General features: G+C 35.3%; 1 protein-coding gene across 1 annotated transcript in view; it reads left to right on the forward strand.

The window, feature by feature from the left end:
• Window positions 1-1,711: 1,711 nt before the first annotated feature.
• LOC150103035 (glycine receptor subunit alpha-3-like) overlaps window positions 1,712-23,412 on the forward strand; it is a 61,261-nt gene continuing 39,560 nt past the window's right edge. Inside the window, exon 1 of the mRNA XM_090398057.1 lies at window positions 1,712-1,785. Within this exon, the coding sequence (XP_090254183.1) occupies window positions 1,712-1,785 (74 nt within the window). The remainder of the gene's footprint in view (window positions 1,786-23,412) is intronic.

The following is a 23,412-nucleotide window of genomic DNA, read 5'->3' on the forward strand; positions in this document are numbered from 1 at the left end:
TTGAGTCTCATGTGTTGATCGAAACCGAATGTATCTTCAGTCTTGTTCAATTGTTATCTTGGCAGTTTACAGTGGGTGGGTTTATCCCTATTAACAAACGCATATATCGCAAAAGCGCTCTAAGTGTATTACTATAAAAATATTTTTTTTTACATTAAAAAAAAAGCATTACATATTGTATGTAACTCACCAAAAAATAAAGTGCTCAGCTTCAGATTAACACACTTATGATTGTTAATGCGCTTTCCTGGCAGAAAACGAAGACAATTTTCAACAATAAATACTTTATACGGTAAACAGTTGACGTACATGCGCTAAAGGTATTTCCCCTAATATAAATTCGCTCCTTATAACTACATCCGCGATACGGGCAGATGCAAATTTAACGAAGATAAAATTTGATTTTTAAGTCGCGCGTTGAAAAATATATGAAAAGATAAAGGGCTACTACAGTTTGTAGACCGCCTTATATCGAAACCGCGTTGTATAAGTACCGCGTTCAACAAGGGTTACTACAATTTGTAGACCGCGTTATACGAGGGTTACCTATACTTAATTGTGAGTGTGTGCGTGCGTGCGTGTGTGTGTGTGTGAATGCGCGCGCGCCGGGAAACACACACACACACACACACACACACACACACACACACACACACACACACACACACACACACACACACACACACACACACACACACACTTTTCATAAGTTCCACTTCGTTGTATTCAAAGAAGATTTATTCTGTTTTGGCATTATTAGATAAAAAGAAGTTACTAGTTACAAAATCCCAGAAGATTTCGATCTCCCAAAGAGAACAGACGATAGCGTAGAAATGGCACATTAAATCCGAAAAAGGTGACAAATCCAGTTACGGGGCATGAATATTCGATAGAAAATATGCAGTATACATATTCGTGAAAGGTTACCGACTTTTGTACTAAGAATGAAGAAATGGTGTTTTATTTAAGAAACGGTATTATTACGTCAAATTGCAAGTTAACACCTTGTCATTCGCGTTTGCTTTTTTTTAAAAAAAAATTATTGTATATTATTAAGATGAATGTATTCTAATCACGTTTCCATATTCACTGCCGCAGAAATTCTGCTCCCCACTCTCTCTCTCTCTCCCTCTTTCGCACAGTAACTGTTTGCTCGGCCAAACAATAAACGCATTTTCAAAAATACACAGGTTATTATAGGCCTTTTAACTATTGAGATTCGAATATAAAGTGTTATGATTCCATACGATCGGTTGAACTTTACACAGTAAAACTGTTCAGGTAGACCGTCTAAAACCGGATATTTGCTCTTGCAAGACAAACACGCATTTTTACCCAGAAAAAAAAAAAAAAAAAAAAGAACTGTCTTTGTATTGACAGTGAGACTGAAGCTGATTTAGCAAACAGATGGGCTACTGCTTTTGTTACTAGGAGTGTTTAGTTACACGCTATTGGTGAACTCGTTTTCGTAGTCAAGGTTTGCAATGACAAGTATGCACGCACTCTTTATTATTATTAAAAAAAAAAAATATATATATATATATATATATATATATATATATATAAAACTGATCAATCAAGACTTCTCTGATTCGCTAAGAACGCTGTGCAATAGTCACGTTGTTTTTTCGCTCCGCGGAAGTCGTTTATAATTTGATCCATGAGTGTCTATGTGTATTTGTCTATATGCTTTCCTGACCGATTTATCGGAATGACGAAATCTGCTGTCAAGCTGTATTTAATGTTTATCCTGAATTCATTCTGTTTCATCTATTCTGAAGAAAGGTAAGCCCTACTTTAGATAATAAGAAAGGAATGGCAAAGTAAAGATTAAAATATTCAAATAATTCAAGTAACTCAAAGTTATTGCTCAACCAAGATAACTGTTATTATAGTACTTTAGATCGCTACTTTTCTGTTATTTAACAATTTTGATCACACAGTGTAGCTAATACTTTTTTTGGCGTATTAATGATAAAATCGTGTATGATGTAATAGCACATCACTATTAGAATGATAACTAAACGGGCACAGCAGATATATGCTAATAATTTGTAGTCATTCTGGTTACATTTCCAATGCCACACTATCTGAATATAGAAACTCCGTTGCACAGTTAACAAAGTCTATTGGTTTTGAAAGACTTGGGCTCGAATCCGGTCTAGGACACGAAGAGCCTTTATTAGGATTTCTCAACTGAAAGTGAGTTAGCCGCCTCATATGAAAATAGAATGGATTTTTCGTCATTTAAATCAGAAGAAAACGTGAAATTTACACGCAAGAAAATATATTTAGGCATAAGACTAACCACCTAATTCTAATTATGGTTACGAGAGCCAATCTGCGGAAGTTGTTGACCATAAGTGCATCTAAGCAGCGTCATCATCATCATCACGAATCATGGGCTCACTGCCCGTTGGTGTCCGATGCCTCCTTCACTATCTCCTTCCACCTTTCTTTGTCCAGTGCACATGTCGCAGTTTATGTACACCCATTCCACACCAGTCTTTTATGTCGTCTATCCATCTGTTCACACCATCCATAATACCAAACATTAATTTCTTTATCTTCCGATCCTCACTCATTCTGCAGATATGTCCAAATAATTGCAGCTTGCGTTTTATAATCTTTTGCATTAGATTCTCCTTTGGTTGTATCTTCCAATAGAGCTCTTCATTTGTGACTTTCTGTACCCATGCCATTCGTAAAATCTTCCTGTAAAAAGTTATTCAAATGCTAAAATTTTTTTTTCTTGATTCCTTATTTATTACCCGCATTTCAGATCCATACAGTACACCGCTAAAGATGCATGTTTCCAGTACTCTTAATTTTGTTTGCAGGCTGATCACTTTACTTTTCCAGATGTTATCCATGGCCTTCAGATTTGTTCTTCCTTTTGCAATTCTGATGTTTATTTCTTTTTTACCGTCCAAATCATATGTCACTTTACTTCCTAAATATGTGAATTGTTCTACATTTTCTATATTCAATTCCATCCACTTATATCTTTTGTTTCATGTTCTTCTCACCAAATACCATTGTCGTTGTTTTTTTTTCAAGTTCATAACAAGTCCAAATCTTTTTCCTTCCTCATTTAACAGTTTCAATGTTTTTTGTAGTTCTCTTTCGCCTTCTTCAATAATAACAATATCATCTGCAAACCTCAGATTGTTAATTCTCATCACATGCACTGATATTCATTTTGCATCTTCCTTCATTTTATCCATTGCTCTTTCTAAATGTGCGATGAAAATGCTTGGTGATATTGGGATCCCCTGTCTGGTTCCTCTGCTTGTTTTGAACCATTTCCCCAAATCATCACCTATTCTAACTGCATTTTTATAAACATCTTTTAATATAGCTATAATAATATACAGGGCCGCGCCAACCCGAGGGTGAAAAGGGCGACAACATTGATATTTTATTTATTGTAGTAAATGCTACATGGAATTTCTTTTAGTTAATTTTTTAAGGGGCAGTCGATAAAAGATTGTAGCCGAGCGGCAAATACCCTTGGCGTGCTCCTGATAATATATATATATATATATATATATATATATATATATATATATATATATATATATATATATATATATATATATATATATATAATATTAATAATATCTAAGCAGCGTGTATTATTATTACTAGTCCATCCAAATAACATTTGCCTAATCAATACAAAAGTTCCTAACTAAGGCATTTAAGAATAAAGTTCTTTTCTCTTTACTCTGTAAACAGAGTAAATAGAGTCATCTAATAAATAGAATGATAATGTAAATGAAGTGAATAGAGTTATCTTTGCTTTTTAACTAGCAGGGTTGCAGTTAAATCCCACTGTGGTATGGATGCTTCCGAATATTTTCATGTGGTAGACAGTTTTCATCACCCAGTATCAGACTTTCATCCTTTTTAATTGAAACCTGAAATAACACGGTATACTTTTCATGCTATTTCAGGTTTGAATTAAAAAGCATATTCTGTAAACATATAGCATATTTTGAATTAAAATATGCTATAGGTTTACAACTTTACGTGGATGAGATTCACTGAAATTAGATTATCGAAATTGTCACACTCACAGGCGCGTAGCTACGCATCTTCCAAAACCTAAGCTATGTTTGTCTTATCTCCCTACTTGAAACCGACACACAGCAGATGAGTGTCCAAAGACGTGGAGATATATCTGGTATCCAATATTATATTACTTTCTGGTTACATCTAATTTAAAACGAATAAGTGAATTTTTGTTACACTAACATGTAAGTTTCAAAGCCTGGGACCTAGATCGTAAAGCTAGAATAAATCACAAGAATATTACAACAAATATGAACAGTTTTCATTACAGAAAATTCGGATCTAGTGTTATGTACTTTGTTCCAGAAAAATACCGAAACAAAGAATATCTAGATGCTGCTCTTACACACACACACACGTACGCACGCACGCACGTTCATAGACTTCGTGATGTTATTAACCAAGCTTTTATATTGTACTATTTCACATTTTCATGTTCATACATTACAGCTTAATATTCCTGTGGGTTATGTGATAAGAAATATCAATATCCTAAAGAGTCAGGAATCAAATTAAATGAGACTATTAATTTTTTATGCGATGATGGTTATGTATAGAAAGGCGGAACATAAAAATAATTTTTGATCTGTGTCTAAATGCTTAATAAAAACACAAAAGTAGGACGTTTCATATTTTATGAAAATTACTTTATAAAAAAACATTGTTTTTCCTGAACCAATATAATGCAAATTAGAAGTAAATAAAAACTGAATCCAAATGAAATACGAAAAGTGAGCCAACACATTAGATGCAACAAAGGTATCACATTATTTAAATTATTTCATAACGAAAAATTAAAAAAATGTTTACTGAGACTAAAGTGCACATATAACAAATATATCAGCCCACGATTGCATACTCAATGGAAAGAAGAACATATAAAGTTACATTCGACTAACCATTATTAAAATAGAATGGTCCAATCACCTTAAGATTGGACGACTTGGTACAAGAGAGTTAAGAGTCCTCCCGATTGGAGGATTAATAACAAAGAAGGAGATAAAGTTATGGCAACTCTACGTTTATATCACTAATAACTACAACCAGGGATTATACATATATATGAAAATAGTGATATAGTGTGGATCAGTCATACTGTCATCACAACTATTGTGATTGTGACTATGACAGGTGAACGTTTAGATGAGGGTAGAAAGCGACTATTTAGAAATATGGAACAGCTGTTTCGGACGGATATATGTTGGAACATCTGAGATTTCGCATATCTCTGGATTATATGACAATTTATCCACTTATCACAAATTATTATATTTTCACGTGAAAATATAATAATTATACGCATATCTACTCTTTAATATTAATAATGCCCAAGCAGTTAGTTAGTGTGTGTGTGTGTGTGTGTGTGTGTGTGTGTGTGTGTGTGTGTGTGTGTGTGTGTGTGTGTGTGTGTGTGTGTGTGTGTGTGTGTGTGTGTGTGTCGTTAAGAAGTACTGTATATATATAATTCGTTTCACGACGTAATTTACTCACATCGAAACGACTGGACAAGTTGCACTCACTAATGCCAAAAATCCCTCATTTATTCTGAATACTTCTGGCATTAGTTTACATAAATCGCAATACTTCCTTCATCCCATAACCTCCCCGTGTATTAATTAATCCATTGTGTGCGCAGTTCACCTCCTGACAACAGATTTGGTCACCTTGACTCTTCGCTGATGAAGAAATGGTGAAGAGGATTTAGAGGCGAGTGACAAAGATTGTGGCAGGTCTTTAGAATGCCTCTATGAGAATAGATTGAAGGTCTATAAGTCAAAAACTAGCTGAGAGGAGTAAGAGAGAAGACAGAAGCATATAAGTTATTAAAGAGGTTTTTGATACTGATGGGCTTTTTCAGTACAGTGCAGGAAGGGAGAGAACTAGGGGTCACTCCTGGAAATTGTGTAAGCGTAAGGTTCACAAGGATGTTTAGGACTAGATTTTTTGCTTGGAGGGTGGTGAATAAAAACTGAATTCGAGGTGGTTGCGAGTGTTTCGTCTGTAAATGAGTTTAAAGAGAGGTATGATAGGTATTATGTGAATAATGACTAGTGTGTCAATATAGGGTCGATCGCGAAGTCTTCATACTCCGTGGAGACACCCGTATATAATGATGATGATTGCCCGTTCATTTGCACATAGTAATGGGATAATAATCAGTCTATTATCATTACTATTATTGCAACAAAATGTATCATTCCGAGTGTTCGAAACAATCTTTAGCTTCCGCTAAAATGAATGTTGCACCGAAATACTTCAAATGCTTCATGACAGTGTGACATACTTCAAAATGAAGAAGAAACAACGTTCCCTTGAACAAAGACTCGTTCATAGCTATCATTTACTGATTACTTTTTTGGCTTTAAGGCCTATTCCATTCATTCGGAATTCTAATTATGTACACGCATAGAAAATATTAGGACACCGAATATCAGTATAATGAGCACAGCAGTATTAACTTTTAATGTTGATTAATATGCAATGGATTATCTCCCTTCCTCCTTTTACCCCGCAGGCAATTTTCAGTGATTCCCCATTTGAGAACCACTGGTCCAGCGCAAAATACCTGAACTGGTACCACGAAGAAGGTGGTAGTTTCAAGCTGCATCACTGCTTTAGAGAGAGAGAGAGAGGGGGGGGGGAGCTATTTCGAAGTGGTTTATTTTTTCTGATGTACGTACCACCCAAAAGGTTGTAAATCCCCTGTACATTAGTACCATAAGTGGCAAGCCATGGGTTAAATAATCCGGAAACTCTGTTCTAAAAATCAACCATGAAACTTTTTTTTCCACTTCGTAAAAGTAGAGTGAAGGTTTCACTCCTCCTTGCTTATTGGAGGTCAGAAGAAGAAAATTCCTTACTACTTAAAGGCATTCATAAACCCATACCACAGTGATTCGAGCCCAGAGCCTGTTGACGAAAGAGAGGACAGCGTCACTAGATAAAACAGAGTTGCAAAGTGTAAGTAATATATCGAAAAAGTAAAGCGGCAAATCATGGCCTCCATGAAGGATGTTCGCAGCAGAAACGAATTGGTAAGCGTTGCCTGCCTGTGCGTGCGACTGTTATCTTCAACTCAACATATTGTTCTGTATGTCGCAAAACAAACGAGACCACTGCATCTCGCTTCAGAACCAACGGCAACGTAAACTGCGTTGCAAAGCGAAGACATTTCGTGATCACTTCCATCATGGGGTTGCATGATAATGAGAGAAGAATCACACGGGAAATCAATGGAGCAATTTTTGAATCGACAGTTCGCCAGTTGCAAAACAAGCTTAAGCGCGTATGTTTTACTCCGGAAGGCCTTGATCGTGGTCATTTTGATAAAATGGCAGCCATCATATGAGCAGGTAAAGGTCGTCCAGTTGGCCAATGATTATATTAAATTAATGTGAACTGTAAGTACGTGAAGAGAAAAACAAAAATAAACTATTCTGCTACCGACTTTTTATCTAAATTCCCTTATACAACTTTCTTTTTTGTTTGTATATGCTATTTCTGCTCATTGGTAAATTTAACAGAATAAAGATTCAGTACTGTTGGGCTTTTCAGTTCCTGATTTTATTACGCCTAGATTTACAATCTACAGTCTCCATAGCTCAGTTGGGTTCGACGAAGCTTTTCGGCTGGAAAAGACCTGAGTGCGAATCCCGTCTGGGACACGAAGGACACGGAATATCAGAACGAGATTATTAGTGCTTTTCAACCAAAAATGAGGTAACCAGTTTCATACAAAGGTGGAAGAATTTCTCCTCCAGAAAACTTGGGTTATTCATCTTACAACCAGACAAACCGGCGAGGAGAACGCGTGCAATTTAAAGACACACACACACACACACACACACACACACACACATGTATTAAGGATACCAAGTAATTTTATAAACTTGGTTTTTTTACTCTCCCAAGTAAGCAAAACAGTTAAGTTTGCGCCTGAACGTAGTTCAAGTCTAAAGGTAGTGCAACACCAGGGTAACTCGTTGTAAAGGTGGATAAAGCTCTGATCACTATTCTGATCACTATACATCTCACTAGGAGGTGTATACTGTTATACATTATGGGTGGGGGAGGGTCACTACCCAGACCGGTTTCAACCTTTTTTGAGGTCTCCTCAGTGAGTAGCTAGACCCTGAAATACCAAGGTTTTTAGTAATACAGAGCCTTATCAACTTTACCTATACAAGTTGCTACAAGCTGCTTTTACTTTGAATAAGAAACTCATTCATGACATTAATTATGCTCGCAATAACAAGTTTATTCAATGCAGATTATTATGTAAAAGGTATCCCAGATTGAATATTTAAAAAAACTCATGTCAGAAAACAAGACTTGCTGGTGATTACTGATTTTCTAAACTTCAAAAATATAGATAAAGATGTGAAATGATCTTTTATAAAAGATCATTTCACATCTATAAAACGCAAGCAAAATAAAACTTCATCTATAAAACGCAAGCAAAATACTTGCATTGAAATGTATTCAAGGTAAGGGGGAAAATAAGATTTTGAGGGTGAAATATAAACTTTCTAATCAAGCTTTTATGATTCTTAAAAATTATAAGCTTTCTTATTATAGAGCAAGAAATAAATGAACATTAAAAAGAAATGAGATATCTTTCCAGTGTTTTCTGACTAGAGTTTGTTAAATATTCATTCATTCATTCATAATATTAATTATGCTCGCAATAACAAGTTTATTCAATGCAGATTATTATGTAAAAGGTATCCCAGATTGAATATTTAAAAAACTCATGTCAGAAAACAAGACTTGCTAGTGATTACTGATTTTCTAAACTTCAAAAAATGTTTTGGTAAAAATGGTGATGGGAGGAAGAAACCGTACAAGAAGTGAAACTATTTCAGTTGCACACTGAATTCATTTCTGATTTAAGTCTGGCAATCGATGCTATAATAGAAAAATCATTAAATCCTCAAGAAATCATACACAGTGCATCTGAGCATCAATAAAATAAATAAAACTTATAATTCAATTACAGCCTTACCAATGTTCAATTCTACATATAGATAATTCTTTAAATCCTCAAGAAATTAATGAGAATCTGAAATAACTACCATCTTCTACAAGAGATGCAAAACGCAAGAATGATATTGGTGGGTAAAGCTCTGATCACTATTCTTAGTATTTCCCATAATGTAAAACACATCTCACTAGGAGGTGTATACTGTTATACATTATGGGTGGGGGGTCACTACCCAAACCGGTTTCAACCTTTTTTGAGGTCTCCTCAGTGAGTAGCTAGACCCTGAAATACAATCTAACTGAGAATTAAAATAAGTAAACAAAAATGTATGTACTAACAAATATTATCTAAATCACCCCTCCCAAAACACAAAACACGAGGAGAAAATACTCAAAATCCAATCCATAGCATAAAGAAGCAACACTAAAAAACTGATAACCCAACTATTCTCATCACCACGAAAAATATTATGCGTATAGACATCTACACAACCATCCCACACAAATAGACGCACTCGCCAGTAACAGGAAATCCCCAGAGGCTAAGGGATACAAAAACATCCTCACTCCCCACACACGACCGGTGAAACCACCAACGGGACAGCGAACACGCACCTCTCTCATCCCACCACTTCCTCCTCCTCTCCCCATACCCGCTCCTCCCCCCCCCCCACACACAGATGCTTCCCATCTCCCCACACATGACCGGGTGGATATCCGTCGGAAACGAACACGTCACCGAACAGGTATCAGCTGGTCCGCCTCATGTCCTCAGGTGATCATTCGATTAGGAGTATCTCCATATCTTCTTGGAACATTCTGATACACAAATCCTTACTCAATGTATTCAACTAGTTAAGTTACGAAACGCTATTCGAATTTTTTTTCATTCATCTAGATCAGTGTTTCCGAAAATATGGTAAAATACCATCAGTGGTACTAGAAATGTTCTTAGGTGGTATTTACGAAAATAAATCATTAAACTTCAAAAGACACGACATTTTCATAACAGTGAAATGAGCAATATTCTTTGTTACGCATATTGTAATTAAAAGTTCAGCCTTTGCTTTTAGATATATGCTGATAACTTCATAAGGATTAAGCTTCCTAAAAGAACGCAATTACCATACTTGCTTTTTTATAGAGTTATCTAGAAAAACTAAAGTATTAATTTACTTAAATATAAATAGCCAGTAGGCTTCATTTCGGCGATATAAACATTATTTAAATTAAGGGGATATTAAATCCCACATTGTTTTAAAACCGAATAAGAAGCTCAAAGACTGGAATCAGAGAGTTTCATGCCGAATATAGTAAACTATAAAAATATCGGCGATTACTAGCGTGAGCTAATGCAAGTAGTCCTAGTACGTAGTACAATACCGAGCAACTCGCTGCAAAGGTGGTAAAGTTCTGATCGCTATTCTTGGTATTTTCCAACACATATTTTTCATAATGCAAAAACACATATCCTAGGAAATGTGTTTTTGCATTATGGAAAATACCAAGAATAGCGGTCAGAACTTTACCACCTTTGCAGCGAGTTGCCCGGTATTGTACTACGTACTAGGACTACTTGCATTAGCTCACGCTAGTAATCGCCGATATTTTTATAGTTTACTATATTCGGCATGAAACTCTCTGATTCCAATCTTTGAGTTTCTTATTCGGTTTTAAAACAATGTGGGATTTAATATCCCCTTAATTTAAATAAAGTATTAATATTTTTAAAATATACTATTTATTCATCATCTCATCGCTTCATGAGTTAATTCTAAACTCTACTCATGAAATCGATTCGGATGTGTTGTAAAAGATGAAGGAACATCTGAAAAGCTGCTAACAGTCTCCATAAGTACATCCCTGAAGTGGATAGCAGATTAGAGTGGTAAGAAATCCTTTCACTATCAGTCTTCAAACATTGCCATGTTTGTGCATGGTAACAACCTGTAAGATTTAGAGCAAGAAAAACTCTTAGAACTGGCTTCAGATAGATCCTAAAACCGCACAAGGACAAACTACACTAATATCATTTTGATAGAGATAATTTTAATATCGGATGCCATCAGATACTAGCGGGACCGATGCCGGTGCGGGTATTGGCCGTTACCCTTGCGAAATGTGACACAACACGATATTATGCAGGTGGGCATTAGCTGTTCTGAATTACAGCCGAGCCATTTAAGGCTATGAAGCCTGAATATTATTTCTGTTAATTACGTGTATTCTTTTAGACGGTTTGCTATTTCCGGGATGAAAAACACAAGTTTTGAAAAGGAAAAAAACCCAACCACCTTCGTATGAGACCGACTAATAGAAAAGTATTGATAAAGGATTCGAAACTTATAACCACGTGTTTCCAACCAAAGCAGTGGTCATATAAAAGACCTAGGTTCGAATCCCGTCTGGGAAGGGAAGAACCTTGACTTTTGGAATGAGGGTGAGTTAGCTGGTCTCATGCAGTGGTTAGAGGGTTTTTTCCTCTTTTTCTTTTCCTCTTTTCTTTTTCCAGCAAATCAGATTTTTGATAGTATAAAACGGGCATACCGGCCAGAAGAACACACGCAATTTACAGGCATAAAATATAGTGCAAACAGGATTATCATAAACAGCGTATCAGGTTTCTTATATATATTAGAATGTAATCTCTGCCAGTACATGAATAAATATGGCAGTTTATAAGGTAGTAAGCCAGCCGGAAGTGTACAGAAATAATTAGTTTAAACAAAGACACAACGTTTTGCCTTACTGATCTCTTCCGGTTTGTTTGTTTGTCTATCTATTACTTTTCTTTCCTAACCTGTTTATGTAAGACATGTAAAGTCATGTAGGATTCTGAATATATATAATCTGTTCTGAGGTCACAAACAATTGAAAAGAGACTGTCAAAGGAATGAATAAATTTAATTATACCAATTAGTAGTCTGAAACTAATGGAATGATAACATGTTTAATAGACAAAGAGCTCAATAGAAGCAAATTTTCATGTTTCGATCTTATTGTTTACAAAATTAGGAATCACAATACTATTATTTTAAATAAGTTTGCCATAATATATTCAAAGCATGAAATGCAGAAAATAAAATAATTCCCTCAACTTATTATGAACATTACATTTCTAGAATGATCACGAGCAATAATTGCACTTAAAATAACTTCTCGAAAGTAGACGAGAATTCTTTATTCGTTTGAAATGAATAAACTTGCATGTGTAAACTTCGAAAACATAAATAATGTTTCTCCGAGAACAATTATAATTTAGATGTGAAAATGGCTTAATGACGATACTGCTTGAATAAAGTACCGTTAAAACCACACGAACAAGCTTACATAGCACGCGAAAGCTTCCATTTTATAGTAACAATAATAAAAACCTAACTTTCGAATAATTTTTCTTGCTTTACTTAGAAATGAATATGTTACAATAAAGAGATACATGGAAGAAATAAAAATTATTCTTTACTTATTGAAGAATCTTTATTCCACAGTTTCCATCTTGATATTGAGAGGAAATAGTAACAGGAGAAGTTAATAATACACGTACCGGCCACTGAATTAGAAACTTCGCAGAAATCACTGGTTTCCATATAGGAATGCATGCGACTGCCAGTACCAATCCTCTTCAATTCCTTGCAAATAGTTCGGTGAGATATGGATCTGGAACAGCCTTCAATAAAGGCTTCGGTCAATTGCTGCAGGTGGGAAGTTCTGTTTGATCGCACAAGCCTTCTCAGACGACGGCGATCTCTTTCCTGACAGACTATCTTAGGACCACACACCTCTTAGACAAGCAATGTCAGTTGTTTTTCCACTGATTAAACACCCAGGATATCTCACCTTCTGAGAAACCAGTTAGCTCTGCTATTTTCAAAATCGTGGCTCCAGACAGACGGCTTACCACAAGTAACCCTTTATCGAACTCCGAAAGATTCTTTATTTTTCCCATCGTGATCAACATTGTTGATGATTACTGAGCAGCAACATTCTTAAATAGTTGCCTAGAACACGTGGTGATGCACATGACGAAATATTTTGTATATACACTGCTTAAGTGACGTTTACGTACATCTGCAGTTATTTCAGCACATGGAGAGAGCCAGACGTTTGCAAAGAATCATCCATAAATGTCACCTTTTTATCAGTTCCTGATTGTTCTTCAGAGAAGAGGAAGTTAACTCAGGCACATCCTATCTAAAATGGATATAAGTACAGACCATCAGTATGACTTTGCAATCCTTTCCCCATCCAGACGACAAATAAGCAAGAATGCAAACATGCAGTAACCCTTTCTTATATCCAACATGTAATCAAAATTTCTGAAATTAGGACAATCCAGAAATATCTACATGTTAGAATAATAGACGTGGAAAAGAAGAGAAATCACAAATCCCGATATGAACAACGAATGCCATCATGTGCTTGCCAGAAACCAGAAGAACCAAAAAAAGGAAGAATAACTGCTTTGTCAGAAAATCTGATCACATGTTGGGTCTTAGAAATGTTAGGCACACTTAATCCAATACAAATTAAGGCATTATCTTACATCGCGTCTGGTCATCATTCATCAAAAATTTCACGCACACACGCCTTAGATATATGATGCACATTATGTTCTGAATTGTGATTATTCCTGCTATGTGCTGCGCCATTACATGTCGAGTCCATTCCAGATTTGATACAGAACAGATATCTAATAAATTTTCCCGAAGAAGTATACAAATAATTGTATATGAAATTGGTAGAGCAGTACAGAACTAACACATTTTGTATCTTGGATAAAGATGAGATATATCGCAGGAGTGGTCAGCCACCTCTCGGTATTATCTTATGTACGAAAAGGCGACTGCTTCGGCCATGTCGTCAGAATGCAGTACAGTTGGTTGGCCAACAAGATTATGTTGAGTGATACAGAAGGTGTTGGGAAAAGAGATGGATTGACAATATCAGAAGACAAGACCTAAACAGAACTGGCATTTAGTGTCACGAAGCAGCATTGTGCTCAGGGAAGACGCATCTGGAGTCGGAGGATATTCAATCTGTTCAGACTTCCGTGACAGTTAGTTGCTTTAGGAACTTCTATGTATGTATGTATTATGTCAGTAAAATAATCTAAAAGGTATTTATTTAGGCTAGCATATGATTCATATTATCGCATTCTCTTATCAGCCCATTATGACTGTCTTAATCTCAAGAGCTCACTTTTTTTACGTGTATCCCATCCACGAAAGGTTGTAAACCTATCGTACATTAACACCGTGAGTGGAATAAAGATTAATTCGGAAAATCTGCAATTAGACACGAATTCAGTCATCCAATGAGAGAAATTCGACGAAATTCACCTGCCACTTAAACACATCAATGTCCATGTTCAAAACAGTTGTTAAGAGATAACTACCTGGGGCAGCATGCAGTGAAAGGGAAAGAGGTTCGAAAGTGTCGGATCTGGCCATAGCATCGGAAACCATGTTAATAACTAATTTAGTTACACTTTCTCCACTTGGGGAAAGCGATTATGTGGTCTTGACCTGGCAGATTATAAGAAGTGCTGAATATTCTGTCGAATATATGTAATTAAAAGGCTGGTGATTATGACAAGCTGAGAAGTCAGCTTTCAACAGTGTTATGGCATGAGAATTTTAAGGGGAGAGATGTTGATGGTGAGTGGGAGATTGTCAAAAAGTGTTTAAGGAAAGCAGTATTAGACTGTATTCCCAGAGTCAGGAGGAGAAATCAAAAGGAGTAAGTAAGATGAATGAATAGTATTATTAATCAGGAGTTGTAGATAAAGAAAAGATCGTGGAAGAAATATAAAGAAAAAGGTCATCAGCATACCCATGAGCAGTACAAGGTACAGGAAGTACAAGGACATGACCTGTATGCTAAGGAAGGTCAAAGCTAATTATGAGAGGACGCTAGTTGATGCGTCCAAATTCTTTCGCTATGTGGCAAGTGAAAGGAGGAATAGCTATGGAAGGATGACTGTTAAAAGTTTGATGGTAGGGAAGTAACAGAAGCAAATCAAATAGTTGAGTCACTTAGTGAGCATTTCACAAAAGTGTTCCATTTTGGTTGTAATAATGCAGTGTCGAATGTGTCACTTACTGATGAAAGTCTAGTGATAGGAGAAATAGAAGTACTTAGTATATTACAGAACCTTAATGCTAATACTGCCACAGGATTAGATGGCATATCGGTCCACGTGTTACGAAAATTAAGCCACAGTTCTGGTAAGGTTCCAACAGAGTGGAAAGAGGGGGGAAATAATTCCACTGCATAAGGGATGATCCAAGACAGAAGTAGCAAATTATAGGCTAATCAGTATATCAAGAGTGGTGGTTAAAGTTTTGGAGAAATTAATAAAAATTAGAATTCAGGACTGGGTGGACAGAAATATGATACTTTATAGGAGACAACATGGTTTTGTGAAGGGTAAGTCTTGCCTTAGTAACTTACTTTCTATAATAAAATAACAGTAGAGTCGAATAAAGGAAATCTTTACTCGATGATACCGTTGGACTTTGCAAAGGAATTTGACATGATTCCAACCGGAAGTCTGTTGCATAAATTGGATTAAATGGGTATGGCTCCGAAGCTGGTGATTTGGATTATAGGGTGGCTGATGGACAGATATCAAAGCGTGGTTTATAAAGGAGCTGAGTCCAGTAGAAGGCGGGTGACTAGTGATGTACCTCAGGGTATACTTAGTACATATAAGGATATACTTAGTCCTCTATTTAATTTATACATTAATGATATTGGAAAATATTTGAAATGAAATATCCATTTGTTTGCTGATGATGCAAAACTGGAAATGAGTGATAGTCAATTCAAGTGATGCAGATATTTTGCAGGATGACTTAAAAAGGCTGGCGGTACGGGCTAAGGTAAATGGCTGTAAGTTTAACGTCGCTAAGTGTAAGGTGATGCACTTCGGAAGGATGAGATCACATGCTGTGTACTATACTAATGTAACTGAACCGCAAGAAGTGGATGAGTGTAGGGACTTGGGGGTTATTGGATAGAGAAGTTAAGTTTAGAGGACATACTGCAAAGGTTGCCAAAACATCACATCAAATTACATGATTGTTGAAGAACACACTGACAAATAGGGATAAAGAAGATATTTTTTTCACTTTTATAAGACATTAATAAGACCACATCTGGACTATTGCGCACGGATGATGAAGAAATGGTGAAGAGGATCCAGAGGCCGAATTACATAGATTTTTGCAGGTCTGTGGAATGTTTCGTATAAGGAAATATTGAAGGTCTGTGGGCTCCAAGAACTAGCTGAAAGACGTATGAGAGGAGATATGATAGAAGCATTTAAGTTATTAAAGGGTTTTTATAGGATTGATACTGATGATGTTTTATGAACTGTGCAGAAAGGGAGAGAACGAGGGGTCATATCTGGAAATTGTGTAAGAGTATGGTTAACAAGGGTGTTACGACTAGATTTTTTGCTTGGAGGGTGGTAAATGTGTGGAATGCGCTGTCAGAGGTGGTTGGGAATGTTTCGTCTGTTAATGAATTTAAGGAGAAGTATGATAGGTATTGTGTGAATAATGTGTCAATGTAGGGTCTCCCGCGATGAGTTTCTGACTACTATAATAATAATAATAATAACCAACTGCCTGTTGGTTATACAATATCCACGGGATAGCGTATTCCAAGGATTACGTTATCTCCACTGTCAACCAGGGCACACAACCAAGCAACACACCGACTAAAAGACACGATGGTTTTACTGGAGAAAGAGAGAGATATTGATGGGAAAATATGATGTAACGGCCTGTGGTGATAAATTATGATCAAAAGCTGATTCAGGGGTTCAAGAGTGAATGGGGGGGGGGGGAGAAAACAAAACAGGAAGCTACATCCTAATCTGAAATGTCTTTTTTTTTTTTTTTCAAGTATACCAAAATGCCATTCAGACTCTTTCAGACTCCTTAATATAACTGATCAATAAGAAGTTTGTAAGAAGAATTACAACAGGTGGATTCTATCCATTTCAAGAAACGAAATTTTAAAATGGAACTTTTTTTTTTTTTTTTTTTTGCGGAGGGCTTCTTTGTTACAAGTATTACACAACACAAGCCTAGCCAATTATTGTTCAACGACAAATACTACAAATATTAATTTTTTTACCTGTATTTTGTAAAATGAATACAGAGAAAAAAATTCCAGAATCGTACTGGCTTGATTGGACGAGTGGATAGGTACCCACTCTCCAACCAGGATTTCGAATTCGACTATGAACATGGATTTGTGAATGCTTTAAGGAAATGGATGAATATTCATTAACACGTATGAGACAACCTAACCACCTCGCTTACTAGATCCCTGATTTGGCTAAAAAAAGTTACATGTTCAGTCTGTAAAGCATTTTCCATGTTATCTAACCCTTATTCCACTCAGGATACTAATGCTAATAAACTATATTGGATGGAACATCTCCATCCGCTTTTAGAATGCTGTGTTATCCACTTCTTTCTTCAACCCACATCTATTACAGAAGTACAACTTTTCTGTCCACCTTCTTTTGATGAAATAAAGTCTTACTGCTGCTGGGTTCCTGAAGGTCCCTATTTCTTGCAAGATCGAATTGATTTATTTCTGTTTACCAGATTTATACTATCATGTCATCGCCACTCAAGAACGGTGTTCATTCTAAAAAAGGGAAGATGCATAGACACCCTTCGATTACTACACAATTACAGTCGTCCCTGTTCTCCTAAGTCTATGTCATAATGTCCTAGATAAACGTCTTCGGTCTCCTTTAAGTTATACTTCAAGAGCTGTCTATTGTAGGATATTCAGAAATTTTGCTTTTGGCAACTTTCCATTTGGTATTTTCCATAATGTAAAACACATTTCCTAGGAAATGTATGCTGTTATTACATTATGGTGGGAGGTAACTACCCAGACCGGTTTCAACCTTTATTGAATGTAAAAGTGAAACGAGCTCTAAAAATAAGACGATCCTGAAAGATCGTCCAACTCTGCGTTGTTTCACTCAATGACAGACTCACCCCGTCACTGGGAAGAACTTCTCAGCATTGGCTCTACCCAGTGGAAGGCTCACCCCACGACCAAGCAGAGCCATAATCTCAGCGGCGGCCCCACTCAGAGACAGGCAAAAACCTATTCCCAAGCAGAGCCTCTCGGAGCCCCCCGCCGATTTCAGCCTTTATTTTCATGCCGAATATTATACTATATTCGGCGTTTAACTCTCTGATTCCAATCTGTGAGTTTCTTATTCGGTTTTAAAACAATGTGGGATTTAATATCCCCTTAATTTAAATAAGTATTATTTTTCCGCTAAGATGTTAGTTTACACCTACCCAGCTACTAACCTATACAAATCCCAAATCTGCCCATCCTTAGAATACTGTTCATACATTTAGTGCTAAAACTTTGGTCAGCAATTCTTGACGCTGTTCAGAGGTGAGAAATTCGTCTCATAGATGATCCTTCACTCAGAGGCTCACTTCAACCTCTATCTTGCAGATGCATCGTTCAGCTTTATGTCTCTTATACATATATTTCCATGGTCATTGCTCCATTGAGCTGGCAAACATCATTCTCCTCAGATATCTTTTTGGCCTGTTTAAACAAGAGCAGCAGCTATCCAACGACCCATTTTCATTACAACTGCAAACAAATTGAATCTGCTTCTCCTCTTCCGCATTTATTCCACTTACCTCTGTACGGAGGACAGATACAGTATAAGTGGAATGAAGTGTGTTTCCCAACAACTTAGAGCTCTCCAAGAAACATGTCAAATAGATTTTTTTTTCCAATCCTTTCCTGTGCCTCTCACACACCACACTAATCTGCTGTAGGTTCTTATATTGTGTATGGTGTAAATAATAATTAATTAAAGAAACGAGAGATTACAGTAAGTTTGAGTGCAAGCGAAAATATTCACAGACTGATTTGAATACAAAAACAACTACGGTGGTATTTGCATTCCTTGATGAGAGACATATTTAAACACATTCAATCCATTTTGTTCTTCATTCATTTTCAAACGACTGCTACAATCCTGGAGAGCCATAATAGTAACTACAAATGGACAATTAAGAGATAATATTTAAACTTTTATCATTATTGCTAATTCATGAAAAATATTCCAAAAACCTAAAAGATTTTTCGATCTTTCAAAAAATCTTAACATAATGAATTTTTTGGTTTGCATATTTGGATTCAGTACCTCAACATACATTACAATCTGATAAACTAATTTCAGTTACAAAAAAACAGTTTTAATCTGAAGATCACTGTAAAATCAGCCTTCCGCTGAACAGGTTAGAGTCATTATTAAGCTACGAAAGATTTTGTTGATCTCATAAGTCTGTTGCAAAGAGGCAACTGGATATACTTTTCCTCACCCATGAATTATCGTTATTATGCATATCCAGATGTATGAATAGAAATATAATTTATAGCTATAAATTATATTTATTCAGATCATTATTCAGATGTAAATAGAAGTAAGTGCTTGGTTGAAATGATTTCATCCTAATATACTGGGATCACGAAAAAATTTTAGTCGATACCGTAAGACCCTGAACTGCACACTTTAATAACGAATGTGATCGTTTTTTGCATAGTTAGAGGTTCAATACTCTTACTATTAACATTTCACAGAATGTGTAGCACTCTGGTAAGTATGCTGACCAAGTAAATGGAAAGTCGCTCATGCAGGACTTAAGTAATTAACAAAGAGTAGCTGGCGCACCAAATGTACACAGCGTCATTAATTCAAATTCTGACATTTAGGTGCAGAGTCATGCCATGCATATAATCCCAGAAAAAATTGCAAGACAGAAAATGTTAGGACTGGCACCTTTATAGTGCTCCAACGGTCTACATAGACTATGTTCATTTTCTAATATTATCTATCGAGGTGATTCTAGATCGCCCCCGGTGTTTTCTTTTTACCATAAGTGAAGCTCTCTAGTGCTATTTTAGGTAAGCTATCTGACTACTTATGTAGCCCAGCTACTGGATCTGTTTCCTACCTGTTTCAGTGATGATGTTTTCTTGGGTTCTGGAAATAGGGCGAATTTTCCTTCTAACCTCGTCATTTCTTACGAGTGCAGTATATGGTATCTTGAAAAGTTTTCTGTGGCACTTCATCTCGAAGGCCAATAGTCTTTTTGCATTTGCCTTCAGCACGGACCAACTCTCACATTCCTAAAGCAAGACAGAGTTAACAAAGGTATCGATGAGCTAGAGTCTTGTAGTCAGCTGTATTTTCCAAAGTGGGCTGTTACCTCTGAAGGGCAACAGTTGCATTAAAACACGCATTGCTAAAGCAACTGTTGCTCTTCAGAGGTAACAGCCACTTTGGAAAATACAGCTGACTACAAGACTCTAGCTCATCGATACCTAGCCGGTCTAGACATGTTTAGACCGGTTATCTCTATGTTGTACACTTCTCAAATAGGTGAATCTTTTTACTTCTTTCAATTTTTCACCGTTAAGTGAAATTTTCTTATTGTTTTTGATTTGTGAATGCTGATCTTTAATCCATAATCACTAAATGCCTTAGAAGCTCTGTTAATTTTTTAACGGATTTTCATTCTCTGCTATTAAGTCAATGTCATTGGCGAATCTGAGATTATCGATTTTTTTTTTTTTTTTTTGATACCAACTGGAATTCCAATAACACTGTTTTCCAAAGCTAACTTTTATTATATATATTCCAAATAAAGGTTAACGGCAAACGTATGCAGCTTTTAGGCACACCTATTTCCATTTTTAAAGGCTTGCTCTAGTTGTCATTGATTTCTGTTAACATTTCTGAGGAACGGTAAAGAGATTTAATTAGGCATACTCTTTTATTATGTATTCCATACTGGTTCAGTATTCGACACAACGTCTCTTGCCATGCTGAATCGTATAAATATGTATAAAATTGTGACATAGTATTTTATTATATCCACTATATTTTTCTTCAAAGAGATGTATTGTAAATAAATGATCTATTGTACTCATTGTGTTTACGGAATACTGCTTGGTTCTCTGAAAGTGTACTTTCTATTTCCCTCTCAATCCCAGAGAGTAAGATTTTTAGCATATTCTGCTTGAATGACTGATTAAACTGATAGTTCTATAATTGCCACACACACACACACACACACCTATAATGGAATGCTACATTCAATGCTACAAACAAATAAAATAAATAAACAAGTAACAATGAAACGTAAAGAAACCAGTAAAAAGATAAATAATGAAATAAACAGAGCAAACAAGTACATAACCAAATAAATTACGTTGTAAAAACATTATTTGATATTTCCAGTGAGAGTGGGACAGCTCGACAAATTATGCAAAACCTACTAGTTACACCAAAAATGTACTCCCCCATTTTAAATATGTCCCAATATGTCAACAGTTCGAACGATTCTCCTTTTATGGGAACCATTCGAAGAAGGAAAACTGAAATAATAAGAATAAAAAAAAAAACTGTAAACACGATATTCGTTTTTTTGTAAAATATAATTTCTTACATTTATTTCTGTTACTAGAATGGCTCTTTATATGACGCTTATTTCCACACTTATTATTTGAACATTCTGGTTCAAACAAATCTGTTCACAATCGATTGCAGTCTTATATTGTTACAAGATTCTCTAAGCTGGAAGATTAGTTCTGTTCTTAAATTTTATTGTATTCATCATATATTTATTATATTCATATCTACCACCAAAGAATAGGACAACATAATTACAGTAAAATCTCGATATAACGGACTAATTCGTGAAACAGGGTGTCCGTAAAATCCGCAAGTCCATTATATAATAAAGATTTCCCGAATGCGTTTGTTAAAAATTTGACATATGAGCTAATTTACATGTTTTTCACTTATGTAGAAACTTTTATGTAATTAAAATTAAGTACCGTATCTATGAAAAGTTTAATTTCACAGACGTTTTCTATCTGTATTATTGCTTATTACCTCACCGTGGTTTTGAGACTTTAAAAAACAAGTCTGCGATCTATGTCGAAATAAATAAACAAACATTTTCCGAAAATAAGCTTTAATTATATTTAAATAAACAATGTTCTTAAAAACAAAACAAAATTTAAATTTTATAAAAACACAAAATATTTTTCCTATTTATTCGTCTTCGGATGATGATATATCCAGACACTTCCGTTCTGGCGTGAAGTAAATGTTCGATGTTGAGGCGCTTGGTTTAGGTAATCCTGCTTTTTTTTTTTTTTTGAACTTTTGAATTCTACTCTTTTTTTATAATTAATTCCCTAAAATTACGAAAATGTGTGTAATAAAGCCGAATTTCGTTATCTGATAAATTGCCAATAAATGTTATTAGATCGTCGAGATGAGATCTAATCACTGATAATTTAACATTTGGCTGACTCATTTATGTCGGCTAATATTCCGTGTTTTTCTAACATATGATGGCCTATTCGCCAAAATTTGTTAAAACTAACAGGAAATTAATAACAAAAAATAGCCAGTTAATTTAATTATAAGCAAATCTTGGTTAAAAGCATTTTAAAACTAACGGGATGTTTTCACATGTGACGTACGGACCGGAAATTTTGTCCGTTAAATCCGAAGTTCGTAAAATCGATGGTTTACTGTATTTGCAATTATAAGATAACAACGTTGCTCACTGTTAATGGTGATACCAGCACACAGTGTTCTGTTTTCTTAAACTTAAAAGGAAAAAAAAAACCTTTCTGTTTTCTTAAAGTTTAAAATATTTTGTTTGGAAAGTTTTATTATTAAATAAAAAGTATTCCATCTTGTTCAGTCCGCAGCTACAGGAAAAAAGTATTGAAAACTGATATCCATGTATTGCTTATTTTAGAAATTGTCTAATGCTATCTATTGATATATAATATAGAAGTGAAAATAAAAAAAAAACATCAACGAACTTAATAGACAGACCCGTTCTTCCTTTAAATGATACCAAATGATGAAAACAATATTTGCATTTTGAAATGTCACATGGAGAAAAATCAAGCACCAGTGGGAAATCATACACTATGGACATCAGCACAAATGTGAAATCAGAAGAATAAGAATAAAAAAAAACTGTCTTTTTCACTTTATTTAATTTCTGTATGTTAGATTCAGTAAATACACTTTATTAATAATATTACAGTCAAATAAAAGGTAACATAGAAATTAACAAAGTATATATATTACAGAGCTAATATTCGTTTGAAATAAATTCCAGTTTACTAGCTACACAAAATATAAACACACAAACAAGCCATCTACTTGAAACCAATAACTGTATAAAATCCTTAATCAGAAATGAATAATTTTAGGATATGTGTCATAAGAATTTTACAATAGAA

This window comes from Typopeltis vanoorti, chromosome 9 (genome assembly GCF_054136105.1).
Source record: "Typopeltis vanoorti isolate ZY-2024b chromosome 9, IOZ_Tvanoo_1.0, whole genome shotgun sequence".
In the NCBI taxonomy this organism is placed as follows: Eukaryota; Metazoa; Arthropoda; class Arachnida; order Uropygi; family Thelyphonidae; genus Typopeltis; species Typopeltis vanoorti.